This window comes from Opisthocomus hoazin, chromosome 1 (genome assembly GCF_030867145.1).
Source record: "Opisthocomus hoazin isolate bOpiHoa1 chromosome 1, bOpiHoa1.hap1, whole genome shotgun sequence".
Classification (NCBI taxonomy): domain Eukaryota; kingdom Metazoa; phylum Chordata; class Aves; order Opisthocomiformes; family Opisthocomidae; genus Opisthocomus; species Opisthocomus hoazin.
The window spans coordinates 80260544-80287844 of NC_134414.1; the positions used below are offsets into that span (position 1 = coordinate 80260544).

General features: G+C 37.9%; 1 protein-coding gene across 2 annotated transcripts in view; it reads right to left on the minus strand.

Moving 5' to 3' along the window:
* PPP2R3B (protein phosphatase 2 regulatory subunit B''beta) overlaps positions 1-27301 on the minus strand; it is a 55281-nt gene that overhangs the window by 14612 nt on the left and 13368 nt on the right. The window contains exons 1-7 of one of the 2 annotated variants that reach the window (XM_009931159.2): positions 22663-22892; positions 8077-8262; positions 6224-6327; positions 5542-5644; positions 4728-4802; positions 1216-1302; positions 651-807 (exon numbers count right to left, since the gene is read on the minus strand). In XM_009931159.2, the coding sequence (XP_009929461.1) occupies positions 651-807; positions 1216-1302; positions 4728-4802; positions 5542-5644; positions 6224-6327; positions 8077-8262; positions 22663-22809 (859 nt within the window). In that variant the 5' untranslated portion in view covers positions 22810-22892. Of the gene's footprint in view, positions 1-650; positions 808-1215; positions 1303-4727; positions 4803-5541; positions 5645-6223; positions 6328-8076; positions 8263-22662; positions 22893-27301 lie in introns of those variants that run through there. The other variant, XM_009931157.2, reaches the window with a different exon arrangement.

Here is a 27301-nt window from a genome sequence, read left to right on the forward strand (position 1 = left end):
GCTTAAGTAAGCTTTCCAGTCCTGAAGGGAATACTTTTTTTAAGATGACAGCAGACACAAAGCATCCAAAAAGCCCAACAGTTCCATACAAGCTACAAGAATTTCTAGAGCAGGTACAAGCGTGTAAGACTATAGAATCACAGTCACTGTATATTATGAATGCAGAAAATGTAAAGCTGCCAAATAGTATTAAAAGAAAACGTACAGCAGAATTCGCAAAACTTTGAAGTAAGTACATCAATGTATGTTTACCTTTTTCTACCCTTTCCATACCTTGCCATAACAGCCATGCTACTTGAGTAATGTAAGTAAAATGGATTGTTTCCAAAGATAACAACCCAAAACCGCCAATTGGAGCCATTTATAATGTACTGAGACTTAAATTAGTTTTTTAGATCAAGCCTACACACTTACAAATTTATTTCCTCTTCTACTTCTTTTCAAAGATCAGAATTAAAATTTAGGACTTTCCTCAAATTTGGTATTGCTAGTCACAAAGCAGCGTCGCAGATGACTTGCCCTGCTTTATTTCACTAGTCAGCAGGATCAACTATACCAACAGACTCAGATATAACAACATTGGCCTTGGCAGTTAACCACTTTCTCTGTTGAAAGGTCACATGTAAACAAAGGTGCTTTATTTGTCATACCATGATCATTATGTCGAGCTAAATCCTTCCGATCAATATAGAGGTCATGGTCCGTATCCAGCTCCCAAAATTTGCAATAGATAACATAAAAATGTTCATATGAGAAGTACTCTGTCAGCTGGTTAATATCAGCTTCCTCTTCCAATAATGCCACATTCTATTATCAGAAGGATAAATAGAACACATTAAAGAATTTGTACGACATCTGTTGAATGATCTGAGTTCTCATAACCACATTAATATCTAATGCTATTTCAGTGGAACAATTTTTATCTTCAGAGACAGTGCACACTATGCAGCATGATGGCAAAGACTGGACACACAAGGCAGAAAAACTAATGTGTCCATAGAAGAATGAGGAGAACAGCCAGACTTCTGCTAATCACATATGCATTTATACAGCTCTAGATAAAGATAACATTTAAATATTCTAGTGTATGAGAATTAATGCAATTGAGCCTTCACTAGTTTTTGGAAAAGGAATGTTACTCCCTTAAGCATTTAGTTAATGCAGTTTTTAAACTTGTAGAAATATCTGTCTTGCAAAATTTTAGCTATTATGTACCTGCAAAAAGTTGCTTTTCCTGAGCTCATTGCACGTTATTTTCCCAGACCAGGACCTATTTACTGTATAAAATATTCTCTGTATAACCTGCAAGAAACAGAAAATGGAAAGGTGATCTTAGGTATGCTGAGTAAACATCCTCCCACACATTTGCCAAAGATAAGTCTTGGCTCAGATGCATTACACAACACCATCTTTCCCCTATTCTTATCCTTCTTGTTACTTAGCAGGTTGATGCTTCTCTTACATGTCGTATTACCAAATCATTTCTAATTTTGTACCTAAACTCATCTTGATAAGTCTTATTTCAATGCCACAGTACCCATATATCACACAGTAAAGCTGCAGAGTACTCGTATGCTATCCAGAATATGTCTATTGGCAATTTTGCTATCTCCCAGTCTTCCAGATCTACAGGATATCATCTAATAAACCTATTAATATATCTCATTCCTTCAGATTTACAGACCTATGTTTAATATTAGAGTATTTTACTTCATAAATGAAGTTACAGAAATAGAATTGGGACTGTTTAAGGATCAGAGTATAGGAAGATGTTGCTCCTTCTGAAGTCCACAAATACAACAAATCAACATTGGACAGAAATACTTCCTGGAGGTGGAAAGAAAATGTTTTTCCCCATTTAAGTTTACTCTATTTAAAGTTACTTGGGGGGGGGGACGACACGGGACACAACCCTGTTAATAGTATTAAAAGGAGTACATAAATGTTTTCTAACTGAAGAACAACAACAACAAAAAAAATCTATGCAAGAAAGGCTAATAGTTCTTGTTCCATGACCGGTATCAGAACCAGAAACAAATCCACTCAGTTGAGTATCTGACACTTTTGTTTAAATCAGTTTTACACGTCCATTATTTTGGTAAACTCATCCATTCAGCATAACTTGCTTCATTTTAGTTTACAAACATAAGACTTTAAAATATGTTTTTCCTGTTTAACTGAATTCAGTATTTACCTCAGTTTGACTTAAGCCAACCAGACGCACGTTTCCAGTCACTCATTCAACTACTAACAAAAGCAGACAAAAAAGCTACACATATTACAAACTATAACGGCTTAATTGGAGATTGATTATACCTGCTAATTAACAAGACCAAATACTGCATGTATAGCATTTCATTTGCAACACAGTAGTTATTAGCTAAAAGAACCATCTCTTTAGCAATCCTTTTCCCCCAAATAAAACCTCTTCCACACTGAAGACTATTATTTTTTATCACTTCAGACTTTAATTGCAGTAAATCAATAGTTTAAACAAACCAATCCTTTCTAAGTGACAAACAGAAGAGTAATTTATTCATAAAGTTTTCAAATAAAGCTTGAACTGTAGCATGCAGCAAGCTCTGCAGGTCTTACTTTGAACAAGAACAGCTGGTTCAATAGATCCAGAAAGAAGAATAGACTAGCCTACTTTTGAAACTTAATTAGCTCAATTCTAATTGTGAGTTTAGGAAAGGCCCATTTCTGGCTTATACTACAAAGCATTTTTTTCTGAAAAGGTTTTGCCTTAGCTTTGCAACTTAATCCATCTGCATGTCATTATCTCATCTGTTATACATTTAACTGATCTAAAAATAAACCCAAAATTGAATGTTTGCTAAAGACAACTGGGAACAGACTTAAAAAAAAATGGTTTTCTAAAGTGAATCAAAGCAGAGAGTATAAGCAAACCATCAGAGAATTGCCTTCTTCACTATGCTGCACTGTGGTTTGTCAGAAGTGATAGGAAATGGTGCAATACAGAGATTACAATTTCAAGAATTCACAGTTCACACATAAGTGTAGCATCTCCCTTGTCTGGGCAAACATTTTTAACATATTTCAGCTTTATCTTGAACATATGTACCTAACCTTACCAACCAACGAATCTACAACCTAGCAGACAGAACAGTTTGCTTCCATGGCTGAACACTTACACGACACCTGCTTCACTAAAGAGATGTGTGTAATTATGTATGCATACTCATATATACATGTATACATATACACACAAATACAGCAGAAAAATGGATCATTTAACTTGTAACTAGAAGTTAGCAAGAACAGACATTAAATCTTCAATAACAATGTTTACAAAATCCTTTAAATTAAGCTTCATGTAGAAAGGTAAAGCTACTTTGAATACAGATATGAAATACCTTAATTCATCTTAGAGAGAAACCATCTATACTTATTACTAATAACTTGCAGGACAGAATTTTAGAAGACTGTACTGAGCAACGGTTACTCCATCTTAAAATAGGACAAGTAAGGGCAGATACTTGTGCCATTTCTTGATCTGCAGAGTAGTATTCCAAATATTCTTGCTATATTCATAACAATACTAGTTTACTTTTAAGACTTTTGATAAAACATGTACTTCTGTTGAAGACCACACTAAATTTTATTAGTAAAGTGCTGCCAGCACCGATTTATTCAATATTGCTAGACTCAGGCCTAGTCAAATAAGCTGTTCCTCCAAAGAGGAGTAACTGGAAGTGGCAGGACCTTTTCCGTCCAAGGGTCCTTCAGGACAGGCAGCAAGCTTTCACAGTTTTAAGCACAGCAGGCTTTGATACGACCCAGAATCCGTTAAGAAAGAAAAATACTCACAGGCAGAACATTTCCTTCAGTCATATCTGACAAGAAAGTTCTGGGAGTTCACGTAATCGTTATAACAAGACTCAAAACCTAATGCAGCTGGACACACTTGATAGGCCATAAGAAGGAGAAAAAGGATACGAGGAACCAAAACCAAACACTTCCAAAAAAGCTTCCACAGTTTTGGTCTGGGTCAAACTAAGCTGGATAAAAGATGATCAACTCTGCATGGTTGGCGAATATTCATTAAGCTATTTTTCACATGCACAAAGAAAGTGAACTGAATGTCATTTTGAAGAATTTTAATCTTCTGAGACTTCAGTGGAATCTGCTGTCTAGTCTACAGTTGAGGAAGTTTAGTGTCACTGATTTTTCCCTTGGGTACAGAAAGAATACTTCAATCATATAAGCCTAGGAAGAGAGAGATTGAACTTTTCATGTATAAAACATGCTAGAAAGAAAAATCCTCAGAGAGGAAAGCAGCAAGCAGCTTCAATATTACCATTATTTTACTTAATACTGAATATAATCACGTTAATATAAACCCTTCACTCAAAATCCAGAGTAAGGTCAAGATTCTAATGAATACAGTCTGCTGCCACAATCAAGTGTTTAAGATAACAGTCTGCTCTTCATTTAATGTTCATTAACTTATCCTACGTTATTACAATTCAGTGTTTCTCTTATTAGTATTAAGATCAGCAATTTCTTATAAATATTAAGAAAAAACTATGATATTTAAGAAATTGAGTCATTCTTCACAAGATTTCTAGTTATTTAGAAATGAAGACTGACAGCACACTCAACTTTTCTCAAGGGACAAAGATGCTTATGCATATTGACTAGTCTTAATTTTAATTTTCCTTCTTAGTTAACAAAAAGTAGCTTTCCCAAATAAATTCACTTACTGTGGTAATGTACCGAGAATGAAATTCAGATGCTTCTTTTAAAAATGATAGGCCAGGATGACTATTCACCACATCCTACAAAAAAAACGAACAATATCCCAGACAGTATTCATTGGTGACCATATAAAACAATTAGCACAGAATAGCACATCTGCTGCCTTAACCGAAACAGTTCAAATTAACTACCACAATCATTAATAATAACTGCACTTAGAATGTGCTTCATGTAAATAACACTACTGACTTCAAAAATAAAACTATCTTTTAAAGGAGTCAGATAAACAAAAGTTTTCCCGTATTTTAGCCGGGATGAAGATTTTGAACACTGCCGACTGTTGTAGCTTGGAATTCTGTGGCTGACTACAATTCGGTAAAAGCCAATTTAGGTTTTATTCATTCATTAGTAAAGATGTTGTTTGCTGCTCTTTGAGATAAACTGTATTAGGTCTTGAATTCATATGCCACTTTTCCTTTGCCCACCAAAGGGCCTCCTTGACTTAAACAACTTCAACTGCTTTTCTAAACTGTAAGGATTCTCCGATACACGTGCTATTCCTGCAAGCAGTTTCAAATCCATGCATCTTACTGTAGCTCTCAAAAAACACCTCACCTTATATAGAATGATTAACTGTGAAATAAGTCGCTCACTAGCATCCCAGTGGACCATAGAAAGTGAGCTACAATGAATATTATCAAGAAACTTTAATGAAGACCATGCAAAAGTATATTTAGCTCAAAAAAAAAAAAAAAAAGTGAGGGCTTAGCCAGCTTATCATTCTGTCATGTTTCCACACTAGTTTCAGTTGTAATTTACTTGTAAAAAAGGAATGAAGTCTTCTTGCACCAAGTAGTTGCATCCAGGGTTCATTAGAAGATGAACAAACTTTGCAGCATCATCATAGCAGGTCTGAAGTATTCTGAAATGTAAATATTTCCATTTACTACTCTACACAGAGAATTGCTCATGCTACCTTGTACGGGTTAGAACAAGGCCTGTGAAACTGCAAACACAACATTTACCTTAAAAGCTAATTATAAATGTCAAACTACACTCCAAGTGAACTTCTCAAAGCAGTACTGTCTTGTACCTTTGCGTTAAAGGAGGTGGGTACATCATGTTATTGATTACATGAAAGGACATTTTTCAGTTAGAAGTGGAAGGAGAACTACAAAGAAGAAAAAGCATTTTGTCCAGAACTGGCATCTACAAGTCAGGGCCATGGTTTTTGCTTTTCCCATAAACAGTCAGTTATTTACCAAACACTTAAAAAAAAAAAAAAAAAAAGGAAAAAAAAAATCTATAAACACTGTAAATATAGATTTGTTTATGTTAAAGTGATGATTTACTTACATTTTCCCAGGTACAACTTTGCTGTCAATGGTTGATTATGGGAAAGCGTGCTATTCCCCTTTACAGACTGGATCTCATTCAGAGCAAAAATATCACATTTCAATTAAAAAAAAATGCAGTACTTCTAAAAAAGTAATCTACTTACTTCCGCCACATTGCAACAAATTTATGAACTGACACGTATCCTGTTCGTTCACCTCCAGCACAATAAAACAAAGGACCTTTCCAGTAAAGTGGGCATTCACAAGCCTAGAATTAAAGTATACATCAAATCAGTTCATTGGTTGCTTATCTGAGGGTTACTCCCTCATTTATAAATCTTTCAAAAATTAAATTTAACAAGTGTTAAAAAGAAAACGTTAAGGCACAGATATTTTAAACTGTTTCTGAAACCCAACTGCACCTTCCAAAATAATTAATTTTAAGCAACTACTTTAGGCTGAAATCCAAGAGAGGAAAGCAAAACAGAGGGCAACTTAAGGCATTCCTAACAGACGAATGCAGTCACATGCCTGCTCTGTCCGCGCTCCAAGCAGCCGAACAGAGTCCATGCTAATAAGCTCCACTAAAGGGCTGGACAACTTTAAGCTGAGCTCAAGACAGCACAAACAGTTACACAGCTTCTAAACTGGAACACGTTTACATTTGTCTGGCTCAGAGGATGCCTCAACTCAGCCTTGCATGTGCATGGCACATCTCCTACCCAACTTTCAGGGGTAGGCCAGCCTGCCCTGAGCAGCAGTACCTTGCTTCAGGATACGCAACAGTTACACCTTCACAACTGCGACTCTCCCATACACCCACAGCGCTGCTTCTGTGTCTGCTCCAGGCCTCCTCAGTCGTCACAGCCAAGTAGCTATCCCTCGCCTAAAACTGACTGTGACTTGGAGCAGTCAGACATGCCAGCACCTCTGAGAATCTCACGTGGATCTCAAATAAGATTGTGAATACTGCAAGATGTACAAGGTCACGGGAGCAAAACGACAGTTACTTCTCATGCAATAGTTTAACCAGTGCTTTAAAAAATCAGCAGCAGCGAGTTTGATAAATACTGCCCTCGGACTGAGAGGCTTTTCCCCATGCTTCAGGAGGGTGCCCTTCATCATGGAGTTGTAGATGAGTGGACCCTTCCACCTTTCTCGTTGGGAGGGAAGGGTCTCTTCCGCCTCTGCCCACTTCTATGTGGAAAGAAGCTGTGGAGGGCGGGAATCCTATCGTTCAGCTTAGCAGATAAACACTTCTGGTAAGGCAAACAATGAGTTTCTCAACACCCAGTCCTGCTCTTGTGAAAAGTCTTTGCTTCTGTTTTCTAGACCCTAGACTTTAATTGTGAAGTGACAGGAACAGGGATGAGAACCTGAGACTCATTACCAAGACCATGACTTGCAGTGGTATTTCAAGTGTTGACTCAAGATAAATTAAATTTCCATTTTGTTAACTAGCTTATCATCAGTTACAAAGATGTTAAAAAGTATCCACTGCTTTCCAAGCTCAGTATTTTGTCACTCTACTATAACTCTAAATTAGCTCTTCAATAATAAATAGAGGACTATAATCTGAAGTTACTAAACCATTCTGTCTTTCAATGTCTTTACAATGGAGGTTCATGACACTGCCAAATGAGAAAAAACAGCGTGGACGCCTGAAAACAAAATGCATATTAACAGTGCTTTTGCCTCAAGTCCATCAGTCAATACAGAACACAGAACAACACACAATGTGCCCTTCAGTATTTGGTTGTTTACGCAACTAAAAAAAATAGTTAAAGTTTTGTTTTAATGTTTGTTTCTTTTTGTAAAAAAAAGATGTAGGGTCACTTGAGAGATAGTTAATACAAAGATTTCCACACAGAACTGTGCTATTAACAACACTGAATGGGATGTCTTACTGGTACTAGCTTGTAGGAGATGCAAACACATAATGCAAGAAAAGCACACAGGACTTCTTTCCTTTCTGCAGGTGCACAGTACTAAAAGCAGGCAGACAGCAAGTTCTCACCTTTGCAACCTTCCCCATGTCTTCTAACGTTGCTCTCTCATTTGGAAACTCAGAGAAAGTTCTCTCAATTTTGGCAATCACAGCATCTATATTTACTTTTTCCTTAGGACATCCTCGAGGAAAATAGAAAGTTGGAATGTTTTGACTAAGTGATGGTGGCAAAGTTTCTTCCTTCTTTGTCTGAACCTAAACAGATAAATACATATATGACAGTCAGGTACAATGAAATTGCATATAACAGTCATCCTCAGAGGACTTGAATCTCTTGGTATTATATGTTACAACACACCTTCAAAGAGGCTGAATAAGCTATTTCAGAATGAGAGCATACTGGAAAAATTGATGAGTATTTCCAAAAACTGTCACTTAGAAAGATTTCTAGGATGTTAAAAATCTAATAAAAACAACTTCAGTCTTCAACGTATCAAGTTTCAAGATTAAAACACTAGACAGCTTCTTGGAGGCATCTGAAATAACTCAGATTATATTATCAGTTTCAGAAGAAAAAACTTCTAGCTTAGCAGACAGGTCATGAAAGAATTTGCTTTTGAACTATTTCTAGTTTTACAGCTTCAAACTTCTGAAATAAGCACGACAGCTTTGTTACAAACCACCAGCCTGTTTAATGTAGTTACAGTGAAGATGGTTTGGGTTTTTTTTTGATCCTAAGCAATGCCTGACTTATAAAGGTAGTAAGTAATTCCTGCAGAAGGATGTTTTTGGTAAACTATTCACAATTATGGCACAAGAGCTAGAAATCTGTTTCTCAAGAATTTGTGATATACCGTACTACTGAAAAAATAGATGACCAGTAATGAGAATTTTTTTACTTAAATGCATTTAGCTTAGGTAAAGAATTTACCCTGTACTTAGTTTCAAAACAGAGTCCAATAAGGCAGACAAAATAAAGATAAGAAGTAACAATACAGTTATGTGACAACTCAAAAGTAGCAATTAAACATGAAGTCTTTCATCCCAAGGCTGCTGTTCAAATGTAAAAACAGTAGTCAATGCTATAAGGTGGATCATCCTAGTGTTAAATATGTTCAAGATCCTGAATTCCATCTCTCATTTCCAACCAGAACTGGGGGAAAAACCACCCCCAATATCCCCCAAAACTCCAACCTCATTTTACTTCTTACCACTTTGTCAGAGTGCCTGTAAAGACACACAGCTTTCCTACCACAATCACAATCCTTAAGTCAATAAAAGAACTAGGTGCTTACAGACAGCAGATGTTAATTTGCAGGGTTCCAACTTAGAAGCCTTCACTGGAAGGCTACATATGCTTAAAAGAAAAAAAGCCTGAATTAACCTTTCTTTCCCTTTCTCTGCATTTGAGCCAGCATTCCTGTTCACAGCTGCAGAATTACTTCAACTGAGTTACAAGTTTTACTTCATAGAGGGAAAAGCTACCTTGAATCTGTGACACCTAAAGTCAATGTCCATCATTTTCTAAGAATCCTGTAAATCACAACTTTTGATATCTCATCATTAGTTTAGTGGTCCAGCCAATGAGGCGTCAGCCTAGAACAAAAGTGCCACAGGGCATCAAAAATCCTTTCCAACTGTAAACTTCTAAACTTCTGGGAAGAATAAAGATAGCAACATTTTACTCTCCAAGTAACATTACCACCAGCACTACAAATAGTGTACTTAATTGGATTAACACCTTGTTTTATTTCAGAAACACAGCATCAGCACTTTAGTAGAGCCCTAGCAGTTACCCTCTGCAAAACCCGGACTAAAGACTTACTCCTTGGCATGGTACCACACAGTCAGACAGGTAGCATGCTTTTGAGCACCGGCAAGCAAACCATCTTTTACTTGACAGAATCAAACTCTTATATTCGCTCCAAACAGCAAGGCTATTTTATTTCCCCTTTTCCCCATTTACAAGATCTGCCCGGATAGCCACTTCCATGTGAGTTGCTCAAATTGCCACCAGAGCAGCAGGTGTTCCAGTTCTTCAGAGCTGCCCGATGAGGTGTGCCTCATTGGAGAAGAGGGTAAGTGTCAATTATAGACTACTAAAGTCCCCTGATTGCTTCAGGTAACATGAGGTAAATTATTATTTCAAGAAAACCTAGTAAAGATAGACAAGGCATTTTTAAAATCCACAGCTAGAAAAATGTAGAGCCTCAGATTAACAAAAAGTTTCTTCTAAGAGGAAACATAGGGGCAGAGGGAAGACTACATTGGAAAAGGTCCCAAAACATGAAGAAAGGCTATCAACAGAACCATTTGCTCATCAGAAACTTAATATTTTTTTCCAGAAACTACTAATTTATTTCAGATACCTCAGAGTACACAATAAATCATTTCCATTAGTCCAGGTTAAAAGCTGTTCTTAAGTGCATGCGGAGATCTCAGTTCAGGATTTGTAGGTAAGACCTATCCTAGTATGTGCCACTTCCTTCGCTGTTATTTGAGTTATACAATAAAGGCTTTTTTTTTTTTTTAATCTTTTTTGTCTGTTGTAAACACGTTCCAGACCAAGATTATGAGGAAGAAGTTAAGCAACAAATTTAGAACCAAAGGTAGACACATAGGTGAAGCAAATTGATTTTTCTAAGATGAAAATGTTATGTTTAAGCATGACTGAATTCAGCGTGCTTAATGTAAAAATATATAATATTTAATCTCTAAGACAGTATATTTATTCAACTCTAAACCCAAAGATAGACTACAAACCTCACTGCAAGATAAAAGTAAGTGTCCCTATATTGAAAGATGTTGCCTATTTCTACATACTGGTTTCTCAAAGTTGGTAAAAGAAGAAACTATAAAAATGCTTCATTCGCAGCAGAACGCGTCTAATCATTTCACAATCATTTCTGCTGATTTATTTGATGCCTACATATAGGCATCTAGTGAGAATACCATCTAGGGCACAAACTAAAATGCCCTTGAATATTCCACGTGGTATCCAGCAGCCAGCTCAGAGCACAGCTCTCGCTCTGCATCTGCCACGCTGATGTTCTGAGCACACTAATGCTTCTTAAATGCCACCAGCAACTTGCAGTTGGACAACGGAATTGTGCTGTTGGTGTCAGTCAGCACAGGGATAAGAGCCTGTACCAAAGAAAGAAACAGGTCATCCAAAATGATCAGCTCCAACTCGTGCACTATAAAGTTAATACAGCATCTCCCCTCTCTCCTCACCTTCCCCACAAGGGCCAGGGAGTCTTCTTTCCTCGCATTCTGAATCCTGGCCAACAACTGAAAGGCTCCTTGTACAACTGAGGCTGCTCTGCTGTATGTGCTCTAATGAAGGAACATGTGGTACTAAAAGGGCTCCAAAAGCTTCAGTACTTGCTATTAATTTCAGCTAGTTACTTCTGTAGATGCACATATTGTATTGCTGATGAAAAGAGTCAGCTCTGTTATTTCAGGGCAATCAAAATGCACTAATTGTGTGAGATTAAGCTGTTCTAAAATTAATTAGAACTTCAACCAAGGAATTTCTTCATGAACAAGAACTGCCAGTCTGCTAACACTGAATCTTTGACTGGAAAATCTGCAGCAACAGTCCATTATTCTTTTTACGCAACTATTTCATTTCAATGGCCAGTTTAACACTTAAAGTGATCTTCATTTTCTTATGGCTTTAAGTTTAAACTTTAATACTGGTACCAGTACGCTAAACTGACAAAAAGACTGGTTTGGTAAGTGAAGATTTTTTCATTGCAACTTGCCAAGAAATAGCACAAACAACAACATCCTCAGAGTTGAGGGTAACAGCGGTATAAGCCTGCAAGTAACTCACACAAGCAGATGTGTGCTGCAGTGTCAAGATGGAACGGCCCATTAACCTTTGCGGTAAGTGTACGTAAAGCCTAAAACTTGTAATCTTACTGTGAAGTTGCCACTGCAGTTTAAGTTTTAAATAAAAGATCAGAAGTGAGGATTCCTTGAAAATTCATTGTTTGCAATAATGTAAACAAACTTCTGTAAGATTTGTCTATAAGAGAATTCAAGAAAACCTTTAATACGTAACCAGTTTTCATTCCTGACATATAGAACCATAAGGACCGTCCACAGGTATCCAACACTTGCCTTGACTTTTACAAAATAAGAAGTGGAAGTTCATATCCCACTGGGGTCATTGTTCAAAGGGCAAATTTCGCATTTTACTTTGCAACTCTCCAGATCCTTTTCTAATTGTTTTCCAGCAGTTGTTTACAATAACAGTACAAAACCATTATTATAATTACAATACAGTAATATACTAGTAAATATCAGACAACATGTTAACATCTCATTCCAAAGAGTTGTTGTTCTTATATCTACCAACAGATGAGTTGCACTTGGCAGTTAACTTGGTTCTAAGCAAAAATGAAGACAGCAGGGATTTTAAAGTGAGGTGCCATTTTCGCTCTCTCAGCTGAAAGAAGGAGCTGACACTATGACGGAGGTGTTCAACGACAGGATGTATTTCTGAAATAAAGCAGAAGGGGGTGCTTCTTCCCAGGTATTTTAAGACTGTACACTCAGTAAATCTAGATCTACATCTGTACACAGAGACTACCAGCCAGAAGCACTGAATCCCACAACGGGTTTGAATAGGTGGATTCAAATGCAAGTGAGTGAAACCTCGCTTACAAAGGACTTGCTGGAAAAGGACACAAGGTAAATATTTTTATGAATGTAAAATTTTTCAGACAGCTTACTGATTAAGACAAAAACTCACTGAACTGATTTGGTGTTTGCATTGTTTTGACATGACTACCGAAAAAAATAGCTTCATTCAGAAATGCTGATGCTTTCTAGTATGACAAACCAACATTTGTTATGCCTATTTCTCTGAAAAAAAACCCCAACTTTTAAAACATCTTTACAAAGTTAGGATTCAGCTTTTACTGTATTATTTGACATTAATGTCCCTAAGGATGTCCATATTAGAAAAACGTCAATGGAATACATACAACAGGGTCAAGACAATAGGACCCCCCAAAAATTCTACCTCACATTTACACCCAAATTCACATTAAGTTTTTCCTAAGAAGAGGTACACCACAACCCCAAACCTAAAATTGCACTAAATACTGGAAGTACTATAAAGAGAATTTTACTGATCAAATAGGGAAAACTTTGGTTCAGATACTTAGTAATTTTAACTAAGGCATTAATAAAAAAAGGGAATGTTGTGACACTTTTCAAATGTACAATGCATAAGTTAATCTAGTTTTTCAATAGACTGGGTCTTCTATTCTTATATACCACACTTTATGCTAACCTTACCTGGGAGTAAAACAAGATGCATAATAAGCTAAAAGGATTTTCTGCAGAGGTATGCTATTCAGCCTTTTAAAATCTAACATCCCTGCAACCACCCATATAGAATGCTTAACATACAATGCTCAAACCACCCAACAACAAAAGCAGATGCTGCATGAAGCTCCCCGATACAGAACAGAAAATGTAAGTCAACACTGAGACCCAGAGGGCAACAGGGTGGTAGTGAGGAGACCCAAAGGCTGTTTAGCACATGAAGTTGAAAATTCTAAGCTTATGCTACACTTTTTAAATGAAAAGTTTCTCCTTTATTAAATTCAGTAAGTTCTTACAGAATATAAGATGTCCTACAGTCTATCAAAGTTAAATGATAATTGTGAATGCAACAAGATATTATCAGTAAACAGGCTGAAAAGGAGTACCCTACCAGCCTTCCTATTTCTGTTCTTTTATAGCCATCAGTCTAGGTCTGACCAATAAAGTCACAGGAATATTTCTTCTTTAACTTACTATCTATTTGATTGCACAGTAAAACTCAACATTTCTTTCTAGATAAGCAGGTGACACAATGAGTAGTTTTATGGAATTTAAATCTTGAAAACATCAGCTAAAAGATTTATTTTACCATTGTCTAGAAAAGGGTTCAGTCTCATTGCAAAGGAAGAGACATTGATTTATTAAAATCTGTTCCAACATCTCAAATACTTTGGCATGTTAAGGTGCCTTCAAAAACCTGCTTTAGGACAGGTAAAGTAAGCTTACTACCAGAAACTCCCTCAAGACAAACCCAGAGAAATATCTCTTCTATAACATCAGCTCTCTTTACCTTGTGATAGACATTCAGATTTCCAATTATCTAATAAGTGATATTTTTCCCTTGCTCTCTGTATGTTCATTAGCCTCTTTCTAGCCTAACTAAAGCAACTGATTTATTACTGCAGAAATTTACTGACTGTACCAATTCCCACACAGCTTGATGAGCTAAACAGTAGTTTTTCCTCACTGAAAGATGATCCTTTGAAAACTTAAAGCTTTCAAAATCTGTGTTTTTCCAACCTAGATTTCTCTAAAATCTAGCTATTGCCCTGAAAGATAGCTTGAAAACAGTAAATTAATCTGAAATCTTAATAATGAAGGCTCCCAGCACAGCTTAAGGCAAGCTACACCACAGCACACCTGCATCTTCCCCTGCTCCCGCATACAGAGTTTACTGCCCCGTGTGTCAGTACCAGTGATAGTGTAGAAGTATGGTGCATCACCTCCGGTCACTAAGACAGCTAAAATGCAAAGTTAAAAAACCCTGTTTGTCCTCATCCAGTCTCACACAGTTGATTCCACTTTAAAACAACATGGTTCTGATGCTAACACAGGGAAGATTCAAGGAATAGTGTGGCAGTACCGTTTGAAATAAGCTTACATTACATTAGGCTTAAAACCATGCTAAGGTCGCGATTCATCTTGCCTTAGCAAATTAAGACATACGGGAATGATCAAGCTCAGAGAGACACCTACAGAGAATGAACTTCTAAAAAACAGGTGTCAGAATATACATGCAAAAGTCTTTCCTCTGGCAACAAATGTTTTAGTCCCAGTTGCTTCTTCCTATCCCGGACTTGAATTTGCTATCCTTCAGTCACTGTCTGGCAGCTGTTTTCCCATGCGCTAGAGAGATTAATTTTATCATACATGCTCCTCTTTCCTTTCCACAGTAAGAGATAAACATCTAATAATTTTAACCCCGATGCACTTTTAGACTAGTTTACTTATAATGGTAGCCTTAACTCAGGTCAGTTCTCTGACCCAGGTTGGTCCATAGTCACTTAAAATTTGTGCTACAATGAGGGGAAGGAAATGGACAATACACTTCTAGCCATATACCATGAGAAGAAAACAAGTACTTCAAACTACACTGTTTCTGATTCTTTTACATACTGGTCAGCTGAATTAACACAAGGGAGCAGGGTTCAGCAACCCTCCCAACTCAGTGTGTGCTCCCGCTAGCACTTGTGTTCACCTTCAAATTCCGGCCAGGCAAATATGTGTTGGGAGCCTCCTGCCCACGTGCCAAGTTGGGCGCTCATCTCAGTTTTACACAGATTGACTGCTATCATTCTCATCTCATTTATGCATGTTCTTGGCAGTTTACTCTCAAGCCTATTTCTGTACAAAAGTTTACGGTCATTTGGTCTTGCGATTCACTGCAAATGATAATCCTCAGTGCCAAACCAACTTTACTCTAGAGACAGAGCCACAGATTTTGGAAGAATTAAAGTGCCCCAAGCGCCTGGGATTGACATGTTCCGGCAAGCGGCAATTCCACAAGGAAACCAAAGGAGATTCAGTGAGGTTTAGAGCAGTCAGCAGTCTTCATGTTATAACAGTAAAAATGAAGTTTAAGAAAGACCCTAAACTTGCACTACAACTTGCAGAAGGAAGGAGGAATATGACAGAACTAGAGTTCCATGGCCTAAAAATACATTCAATTCCTTATTTGCTATAAGCATATAGAAACAGCTCTCAGGATGAAAACCTTTTGTATAGTTGGTTTAACAAAATGTCAAGCTTATTGTGTTCAGAACTTCAGAGTGCAGACACTGTTAGCGTGAGCTGAGATGAAACAAATGGTGAATCTAACTGACCTGTTCCCTCTTCTGTCCACTGACAACCGGAGTCAGGCAAAACCCTTCCTGGTCTGGCAACTGACAGCCAAACTACAAATAGAAAGCTCAGAAGAGTTAGTTGATTTGTGTGAGGTTTTTTTCTTTTGTTCTGCTTTTTTAATCACTCGGTATCAAATTCTACTTTACCCTTAGTGCACTAACTCGCCACTAATGTGGTTCGTGTTCAGAGCAAACATCAACTTCAACAGCAAAATATCAATCCTTCTAGAGTACCCCTGGCTACCAAGTGGCAGGGATAAGAACATTCATTTTACAATTTAAAGTTGGAAAATTCAGCTTATTAGCAGACTAGAATTCAGGTCTATTCTGTCACTGAAATACTGGTTTTCAGGTAAAAAAAGAAAAGTGTTAATTGTTTGCTACCTGAAGCTAATTTCTCCCCTTAAGTCTCAAGACAGCAGAGTAAGGAGTAGTTCAGCTAGTTACTCTTAATTGCATGACAGCTAGGGAAAGAAGCACCCCACCCAGCTTGAGTGAAATTGCTGTGGTAAGGGCCATCACTGGACAGTCTGGAAAGCCTTACTAAAGCTTACTCTTCCAAAAATTTTTGATAGTGGCACAACTATCAGTAACTCTTTTCCCCTTTAATTTAACCAAGTCATATTTCAACATACAAAATAAGCCTCAAAGCCACTGAAGCCTCAGCATTTCAGCAGAGCATGGAAACTTTGGACCATCTACAAAAACCTATTTGAGATAGTGTGTTAATTCTCATGTAGGAGGAGATGGTAGGTAGTGGCATCCAGGAAAAGCTTCCATGCGAAACTATGACATACATTCCATACACACCATCTTGCATATTAAAATGAAAAACACATTCAACTAAAAGCATGTGTATACGGTCACCACAGACAAGTCATATTATGTGCACACACATGAGAGTAGCACGCAATCAAGCAAACACTGGAAAGCTTCAAATGGTCAAAACCTTGCTTTTACTAGTTCAGTGAAGACTGAACTCTCCATCTGAGATAAGTTAGCATCACTTTTCTGCATGATACCTAACCATTATAGCCTGCACTTCCTAATCTCCTCACTTTCAGCAATATATATGCTGCACTAACAGCTCTCTTACCGAAGCTCTACAACTCTGATTTGAGAAATACCAGGATTGTCCTGATTTGCAGTTTCGTATAGCTGACAGGCACATCACAGTCCTGCTGGGAACTGGAGGATGCTATTGCAACTGCGTTATGGCTGTACAAACACCTCCAAACATGGCTGCACAAACACCTCCAAACATGGCTGCATATGTTTGGTTTCTTTGTGCAGTCACACAGAGATTCAGCATCAAAAAAGTTACACAGTTAGAAAGAGTTTAATTCCGATTAATTCAGAAACACCCTGGGGCAGGGAGGGAATGGAAAAAGGAACATGTAGTTACCTCCCCCCCAAGCCATAAGCACAAGAGACCTTTGCATATTACATGCATGTCCATCAATAACTTGCTTTACTTACTAACAAAACTTTTACCAAAGGTTTTAGAGGTAGGATCCTCTAAGTTTGCTATGGCTGACCAGCAAAAATATTTTTTCTCTCCTCCACATACCCTGCCAATTTACAAAAGGAAAAAGATAGAGATTGTAAAATGGAAAAGAAAGCAAGGTCTTTCAGAAAAATCTACCCTGTGAAAGGCAACTTCTACACTTTGCGGTAAGAAAGTAGTGCAAAAATATCAGTCACCGGCTGCGAGCTGTTGTCAAGCAGCCTCCATTGCATGAATGATGTCAAATCAAGTATCCCAGTCACCAATACATCCACTTAGTCATATAGTTGCAGCTTTCTCAGAAAATACTCCGATTCTTTATCAGTATGTTCTGTTACCCTAACTGTTTTCAGGAGACAAGCTAGTAAGATCCTCCTAGTACATGATCTTTTTGATTGTACACAGCCAGGGTACCACACAGGGACTCACTACTTGCAAAGGAGTCTGACTGCCTAAACATCATTTTAATGGGGACAAACTGACAGTCAGTTATACCTGAGGCAATTCTAACACTTGTTTACAGAAAATAGCCCTTCTCAGGTCAGGACAGGCCATCAGTTCAACATCAAGAGTAGCAAACAGGGTCAAGACAGACATCCACTTAATTCTTAAACTCTGCAATAGCTTCTCATCCTTCCATGCTTACAACAAAACAAGTTTCAATCGCACAATGCAATTGAGCTTAGGAAAAATCCACTCAAACAAGAAAAATACGAACAAGTTCAGCCTTGTTACTGAGCTGCAGAGTCAACAGTTGGAGCAAGTATCCTGTCAACTTCTCATCTGGCAATGCCCCAAACAATCTCATATCCCTCCTACCCTGCAAAAGTTGAAGGATATTTTATATGAAGATGTGCCAAACTGTTTCAGGCTTTCTAGCATACAAAAGTACCACCGTTAGTCTTAGAACCTATCTACTCTTAGTAGCATTAGTGATTACAAAGGTATAGGAAGTATGTTAAAATGGAGAAGAGGCTAGCGAAACTTATTTCAAAGAAAAAAAAAAATTGGAACTTTTCAATGTCCAAATTGTTGGGTCAAAAAACTTAACTGCAGAGGGAACTGATATCTAAACTTTTAAATCACACATGCAAGTAAAGTTAAGCTGTAACAAACTTGCACCATACTGAGTTTTCTACAGAAACAGTGTATTTGCATAAATTTATTACCCACCATGAGCGGGTAAAGAAGCTGCTACCACAGGGCAGCCAATACATCTTTAGCTTGAATGAGGAGTCTTCATTGTACAAGTGGTAAAAAAACTACCAGTTTGCTTACAGCTTCCTTTAGGAGGCTAGAGCCAAGACCTGGCAATCCACTAGCAAGGAGCCATTTATGGAAAACCCGTCACCTTAACTAGGCAGTCTCAGCAGGCAGCTTACACATTTTCCTTCTATCTTAAATGTTGGCATCTGCTCCAGAAAATTTGCATTATATCAGTAAACAGCATCAAGTGTAGCTATCAGCTACAGTGGAACTGAGATTTCTATTCCCTCCCTGCCCCCCGACCAAACATTCGGGTTCTGTTCTTCAAAAAAGCATGTGTGCTTGATGTAAAACTGTTATGTAAAAATGGATATCGAGTCCTCCCTCTGTGATGTTAAAAGGTCTCCACATGACTTTAAATTATAAAATTGATACTAGTAGGAAAGCTGGCCTGCCAGAGACCTCTAACTGTTACACAACCTACTTCTGCGAGTACAGTTGTAAAACCAACTGCCTCACTTAAACTTTTAAAAATTCATTTTACCTCAGAAATGGGAATGTAATATTCATGGCTGGAAGAATCAGTGCACTACAGCACAACCACACACCAGCCCACCACACATTAGCACTTATGGGCTCTGTCTTTGTTGCTGTCTTGAACATGCCACAGGCATTTATGAAGCATTTCGGTTACAGAAGAGTGCGAAAGTGATCAAGCAGCACAAACGTCTAAACTTACTTCACTCAGAAGGAAAGCCAATCTTGTGAGGCACTGCAGAAGCTGAAGAAATATTTCTCATACAACTGACATAAATAGCATGTGTAAGCAGCATTTAGTATCATTAACAGGTGGTCACGGAACTAGTAGTTCTCCATTTCCACACTGAGGTGTGACACATGCAACTGGAGGAATCACCAAGTGCTAACAGCACATAAAGGTATGATGCATTGAAAGTACCAGAAAATACGTCAGCACTCAGTTCTGGCACTGACATTCACAGGGTTAATTCAAGATTTAGACTAGCCCCGCGCCCCCTTGTTTTTTTTTAAGTCATCACGTTCAGTACAAATTTGACTTTAAAAAAAGTCTAGCTTTAAAGTTAGAACTCAGCTGTTCTACAAGGTGATGTGGCCTCCAAGTAGCAAAACCCACTCATTTTCTAGTTTAACTAACACTGAGTTAGTTGGGTATAAGTGTGTCACTGTACACAGACATATTTTATTCTATTATCATCTTGTATCGAACTTCAGACATATTTTCCTCACATAACCTGGGTAATGATGCTATGTCTATTCCAGCTGACAGGTAGGGATGTCACCATCTGTTGGCTAAAACACACTGCTCGGCTATCAGCAGGTAATAAGCCTTTCAGTTCACACCTTTTAAGTTGCCAGCACATTTGACATGGTGATAGTTTCTTCTCCCTCCAAAGTTTCAGAGAAATTGGTGAGCAAGATGGACACAGTGCCTCCCCAAGCACTGTGTTTCCAGTTCACTATAATCTGTAGATGTTAAATTACCTAAGAAAGGTCTTTCTTACAACCATTGTCAGGAAAAGATAGACTAGTTCTGAGTTTTATGCAGTTATCTACTCAAAAACTCAGTTCCCCAATGTAACAGAGAATATTTCAACAGTTGTGTATTTTTTGTCTTCCTTTTGATAAACTGATCTTTCAAGAAAGCCCCATTTTGCTCAGTATTATCAATTTTCATTAATAAATGCAACCACTGAGAAACAGCCTGTTCCACCACTTTCCAGAGCCACCCACCTCACTACTGGTTGTCTATTTAAAGATTTTCATGACACTTGGTTTGCTATGCTCCAATGACCACCCCTTCCAAAACACAGGGGATTACCTACACGGCCCGATGTGAAAAGCCACCACCTCCAAATTCCTAGAACCTGAGGAAGGCCCAGTCACTCCAACCCACCTCAGAGCAGATGTTGAGCCACATGTTCTCACCATCTACCACCATTACTCTCTTTTTATTTTAAGAGGCTAGCTTTACTAGCACTAAATCTCTTAAGGAGAATCTGCCATTTCCAATGAGAACAACTTGGAATTAACATTAACATGAAGTGTCAAGTAAAGAACGTCCCTCATCTTCTGTACCAACAGTTATCAGCACTCATATTTTTTTAAAGGTATTTTCAAAAAGGTCTCCTTAAAATAATGAAATTGAAGTGAAGTACCACTTAAAAAAGGAACCTTGGATAAAATACTTTATATCAAATTGAGCAAAGACAGACATCAGATTTTAGTTATATATTCCTATTAAGTCTGTTTTGCCCACATAATTTTGTCTGTAATATAATACATGGTTTAACATACATTGTTCTACAATTGCCAAGAAGTATGCTTCTAGGGTAAATGGCAATTGTAGAATAATGTATGTAATGTAAAAATGAAAAATATTTATTCATTGTCTGCATTGTAAGTTTATAGCCAGCAGCATGCTAAAACGAAAAACCCTACAGATTAGACAAACTGTTTTCTAGAGTACTTAGTTGCTTGTAGATATGCATGACCTTACTATGTTGAGATGTTTTCTAGCTCAACATTAAAAAGCCCCACAAAAGTGCAAGTGATCCAACTACCACTCGATGAAAGACAGATTAAGTTAAGGGGCATCACACAAGGTAATGGTGTGTTTGTTTACAACACGATGCCATGACTGGACTTGCCTCAAGCTCTGGGGTGCCTAATATTAACCGATACTGCTACTTTTCGGTAAGTAAGATAGTATTTTCTTTTCCTGCTATCTCTAGTCAAGAAGTTTCTTTCTCTGTCTCCACTTCAGCAAAAAACACTCAAAATGTAAAAGCCTTTCATTCACAAGTTCATGCTGAATGGCATAAAACAGCAGGGTCAGCACTTGCATTCTACTTTGCACAAGGGAATAAACATTGTTTATACAGCTCAGCTGAAACAAGTTCGCAACAATAATATAGAAGGCAGAAGGCCAACACATTTTTAGGGTCATAGACCTCTATGGCCCTCTCTTGAAGGTCACCTGAAAGGGACACTAGTGCACTGAATTCAAAGCTAAGTGGCAGGCTATATTTAGAATTATTTTAAAAGCCAGAAATACAAAGATAATGTAATTTTTAATCAGCTGCTCAACTTCCCTTACTTAAAAAAGTAACACAAACCATCACTGATACACCTTTAGTACATGAATTAGAAGCGAGGGCGAGACAAGGACAAAGTAGATGCTTTCACATACCACCAAAAGCCTTAAAGTTAAGCGTGTTCAAGGAAATGCCAACATTCAGTTTCTCCAATAAAACTGTTGTACTTTTTTCCCCCCCTCCCAAAAAATAATCTCTTTGAACATTTACTTTATAACTAGTTTTCCTACTAATTATACATTTCAAATGCTTCTATTCTTGATTATGAGCTCACTTTAAAATGGTGGATTTAACTCACTGGTGCAAAACAGCAGAGGCACATGTGCAAACCATGTAGAAACAATTGATCTCATCCAAATACAAAGTCCAAAATAAACATAAGCTAAAGGAATTCAAGAACATTATGTAAGTATGAAAGCACCTTTTAACATACAACATTTGAGTTAGTAAAGTTACAGCCTATTTCAGTGTCTTTTATATACCCAATATCAGTGAAAGGTAAATTAAAACCCCTGGGGAAAGGCAGGCAGATGATTATGCAGATTAAGGAAAACAGTCTTTAAAAGTCCAATAGAATTAAGTGCACCAACTTTCCACTGCATATACCTCTATGCAACCATCGTACTTTATCTATGTTACACGCTTCAGTAAACTCTCATTTTTTGTTTGCAGAAAACTACCTGCAGAGTCTTCTAAAACACAGAAAAATCATCATATATGGAACAGACTGTCAGAATTCTGCTAGCTGAGGAAGAACTTTCATGTATTTCCTGCAATTTGCATGGTGGTGAAGGTACAACTGACAACAATAACTTAATTGTATAAGAACTGAAAGACAAACCTGGACCTGCTGAAAAGCTTTCAGTCTCTTCTTGAATCTAGACGGTAAAACAAAATCACATCCTCGAGCTAGCAATGCCAACTCCTTTCTTAGATCAGGATCTTGCCGCAAAGAAATCTCCTTTATCCTCATGCTTTCGGATTTCATATAATGTCTGTCTGCCAGTCCAGCCACTTGAGTCCCAGTAAATAGCAGAGCTGTTGTATTATCACACAGTGCCACTTAAAGCAGCAGCTGCGCCCAAGCTCTGTGATATTATAAGAAGAGTCAGCTCAACTTCGCCTGCTCCATACATTAAAGGGAACTTGGCTGGAATTGCAAAAACAGATTGGAAAGTCACTTTGGGGGCCTGCCCTTTCATACATGCATTCCAAAGTCTAAATGGGACAGTATGGAAAAAAACAAACCTGTTTGGAGGAGCATCTATAAAAGCAGCTTCCAATTTTAAAAAAGCAAGCCTCACAGGAATGCAGAGAGGCCAGCCGTGGTCATTTCGTAGCTTCCTCCTCTTCCCATCCCCCTCCACTTTTCCTTCTGTCACAAAACACTCACTGTCTAACTTCAATGAAGTACCTCACCGATGAATAAGGCTTATTACACAGCAATTAAATTCCTTTAAAATTCTTCAGTCCTTTAGCAGGAACCCTATTACACTGGGAAACTGAAGGCAACAACAGAAAAAGCTGCAGACACTCTTTCAGAGTAGCTCACATAGTTTCATGAAATAGATTTTTTTTTTGTTAGATCTTCTAGATCTAAGTTACTGCATCACAAGAATCTAATAATTCAAATGCTAAGGCAGAAAGCAATAGCAGAAATAAGGCAAGTGTTACCAAAATGAAATGCTGCTTTAAATCATGTTTTTCAGAAAAGCTACATTGGAAATATTAATGATGTAACAAAATCTGAAAAAAGTTGTCAGGATACTTTTTGCTTAAATAGAAGTTTTCTGAACATTAACATCCACATACTAGATCACATACCTGTCACATGTCAGTAGCACTAAAGTTAGAGTCAGTTACCACTCTATTTTCAGTTTATTGAATTTCAAATACATATTACTGCAGGGTGAGGCCATGTTTGAGTCCACAGCAATCTTCTTCCCAGAAAGGGAAAACTGATTAGCTTTTGTGGAAATTGGAAGTGACCTTCTGCCCTTCCTCCTTCATGGTTTTAGGTACATGAATTCATAACGGATAAAGTTTTCACATTTTAAATGAGTATAGCTTTACCACAGCAATTTTTGGGAAATGCTACTATTTTGACAAAGTTTTTTTTCAAATATTACCATTACAGCTACGGGTATAGCAACTCTTGCTATTCTAATTCAAGCTGTAAACACAATTAGCACCCCCAAATTCTCCAAGAAGTTGGTATGATGCCCTTTATTATCTGTACCTTGCCATGCACAACTTTAGTTACTAATAGCATAAAAGGAAAGATCTGGCCAGTCTTACACTGTTTTCATTCCTCATGCTTTACATAAGGCCACTTTCTTGACTACACAAAGATGTACACAACCCAAGAAACACTCAAAACAACACGTTCACCACTAAGTTTGAGATTTGTCTTACTGCACTGCATTATTTTACCCCCACGCTGTGTTATCTATAATCTCTGGCTCTATTCATCCATTCACAGCCATGCTGTCATGGAACAATATATTAAAACCCCACAGTGTATTCTTGTAAGATTAAGAAAAGGAAACTATGAAAAAGTACTAGTGAAACATGATTTGTCTTAATTGGATCCTTTTTGGTTTATCACACACTGTTAGCAAGAGTAAATGATGACAAAAGGCCTATTTTCTTGTTTTTAATTTAGCATCCAGTTTTCTCCACCTGCTTCTTTATTGCAACTTGTTATGAAGATATTTATTTCTTTCGGAAGTGGAAGAACAAGAAAGGAATTGACAAGGCAGAAGTCAGACATGCTATGGTTCGCATGACCAGACTATCAAACTGCATCGAGCAAAACTGGCTGTCACTCACTGTCTTTTAGGAAGATCAAATAAACTAACCTGTGATAACCCTTGGGCCACAGGGAAGCCAGCGGGGAGCTGGGCGCTCTGCACACAACAGCAGCATGCCTGGAACTTGAGAAGAACTGAGGTGTCAGAGTAGGAGGAGAATCCTGCTCTGGCAGCAGATACCCGTTCCAGACCAAGATGTCTGGGGAAGGTCAGGAAGGTTGTATTGCAAGGCAGATTGCATTTCAGGTTGGGCAAAATAGGCCTTTCTTAAAGTAAGGAAACGTATCTTCTCACCTAAGTTGCTTTCTATTTTCATCTCTTTTCACCAGGTGAGGTACTCCCATTCACTACTACATTCACAGTCTTGTCTAAGGTGGCTGTAGTATGTCATTAAGATGACTGACTGCCACATGGACAGCTACTGTAAAAGGCTGAAGCTCCAGTTGATCTGAACCTGCTGAAGGAGCCTCAGTAAGAAATCAGTGTTCTGAACTCCATTTTGGAAAGAGCTACATATTTCCTTCCTTTTTTCAAATGGAGCTCAGAGTCCGTTACCACTTAACCAACATATTGTGTTCAGTATTTTGACTATTACGTATTTCGTTATCATATTACTTCACTGCCTGAGGTAGAGGTTAAGTCAATCCTGTTGTTAACCTAATATAGTTTTAGCACTATTGTCACCAGTCTGATTTCAAACCTAGTGGTCATTTACATACCTGTATGCAGTATAGTTGTCAAAAGTTCACAGGTTGCAATTATGAAGAATCTACAGACAATTGAACATTTAGTTGCAATGGATTGTGAGAGGTAAGTACACCGGCAGCTATTAATCACTTCCTTTGCACTATCTGAACACAAAAGGGCTTTGTAATCACAGAATCACAGGCTGGAAAAGACCTTTAAGATCATCAAGTCCAACCGCCAACCCAACACCACCAGGCCTACTAAACCACATCCCGAATGGCCACATCTACACGCTTTTTGAACACCTCCAGGAATGGTGACTCCACCACTTCCCTGAGCAGCCTGGTCCAATGTCTGACCACTCTTTCAGTAAAGAAATTATTCCTAATATCCAATCTAAACCTCCCTGACACAACTTGAGGCCATTGCCTCTTGTCCTATTGCTAGTTAAGGAAATAGAAGCATTTGTAAAGCAATGTGGTCAGGAACCCCCCAAGATCTGTTTTGCCCTTTTCGGTCATCAGTTAGCCACAGGGGAAAGGGAAAGTCAGCTTCCATCCAGATTGAACTAGGAGTGTTCAGGTATAGTGTTACATTTATTCTAAATCTGAATTCTCTCCAGCGAAAGCTATGGCAAAATCCTTTCCTGGGTGAAGGGCTGGATGCCAGCCATGAAGCTGTTCAAGTATCCTGGCAGCTTATTATTAGCTAGATAAACAGAGGGGAAGATGCATGCTCAGAGCTTCCTTCCAAAGCTAAAGATACACACTATGAATGGATCTGATTCAAGGGACTGTGGCTAAAGAGTTTACCACTTTAACAGAGATCTGAACATACACAACAGTAGTGTAATATTTATGTGGCTTTAGCACAAAAGTATTCAAGCGTGACAAAGATGAGGATCACTAATATTTTTGGTAATGTGGAAGAACCTGAAGAATACCTCAAAAAACCTTAAGCATTTGCCTACAAAAATGCAATTTCTTGTCATAAGCATACACTGACAGTAAATTTACAGTCTGTAATATATTATGGGGAACTGACCTCCAGCCTTTGGGTGCGGGGGGACACGGGACATTCAAGTATTAACTTAAATATCTAAAAAGATTAATTCAGCCATACAAAAACTTTAGTTGCTGGGGTCCAATCTTCAACCCAGTAACACGTGAACCAAGATGACAGAAAGCCTGTTTGGCCTTTGGAGACAGTTTAAATAAGGCTGAATGAGCAAGCCCAATGGCAACAGTGTACAACCTAATAGAATCCCTCAGCCTGTGACGCTGCAGAAATTAGAGTGGCTCCTGGGTTAACTGTGGAAAGAGAAGTGTCTTATCTGCACAATGTAAAGGGTTATGCAACTAGAGTAACCCTTTCCAAAAGTAACTGATTAGCGAGGGGCAGAACAGAGCAGTTAAGAGAAGATAACTCAGGCAAAGTAGCATCTTTCTCAGCGTAGAAAAAAGATGAAACAGCACGACTAAGTACTAAAGATATTTATAAGATGTTTAAAGTAGAAAAAAGGCACTATTAGTACAAGCAAATAGTTCCAGAAGATATATAAAAAAACAAGTCAAGCAGCTAACAACGCTAAGTAAAACACAGCTACTATGAGGCAAGAAAGACAAAGAAGTTATTACATAAATATACTGGAAGAGAGACAAATGAAAGCAGCAATTCTTTGCTAGGCTAAGAAAACAAGCAAACAATACAAAAACCCTGAAATGCTGATTCCCGTGTTCTCCCCCCCCCCCCCCCCGTCTTCAAAAGATTGTGACTAGACTATCACCATTATTTAATATTAGCAAGTTAATTCTAGACCAGATACCCAGCCTTTGAAATACTGAAAGATGATGGAACTAGATATGCCCCATTATTAGCATAAATATTAGGCATTTGATAATTAGTTGGTTCCTAATCCTTAGATTAAAGCCACAGTCAGACTGAACTTCTAACAAACCTAATTCAATTTCTACAAAACTC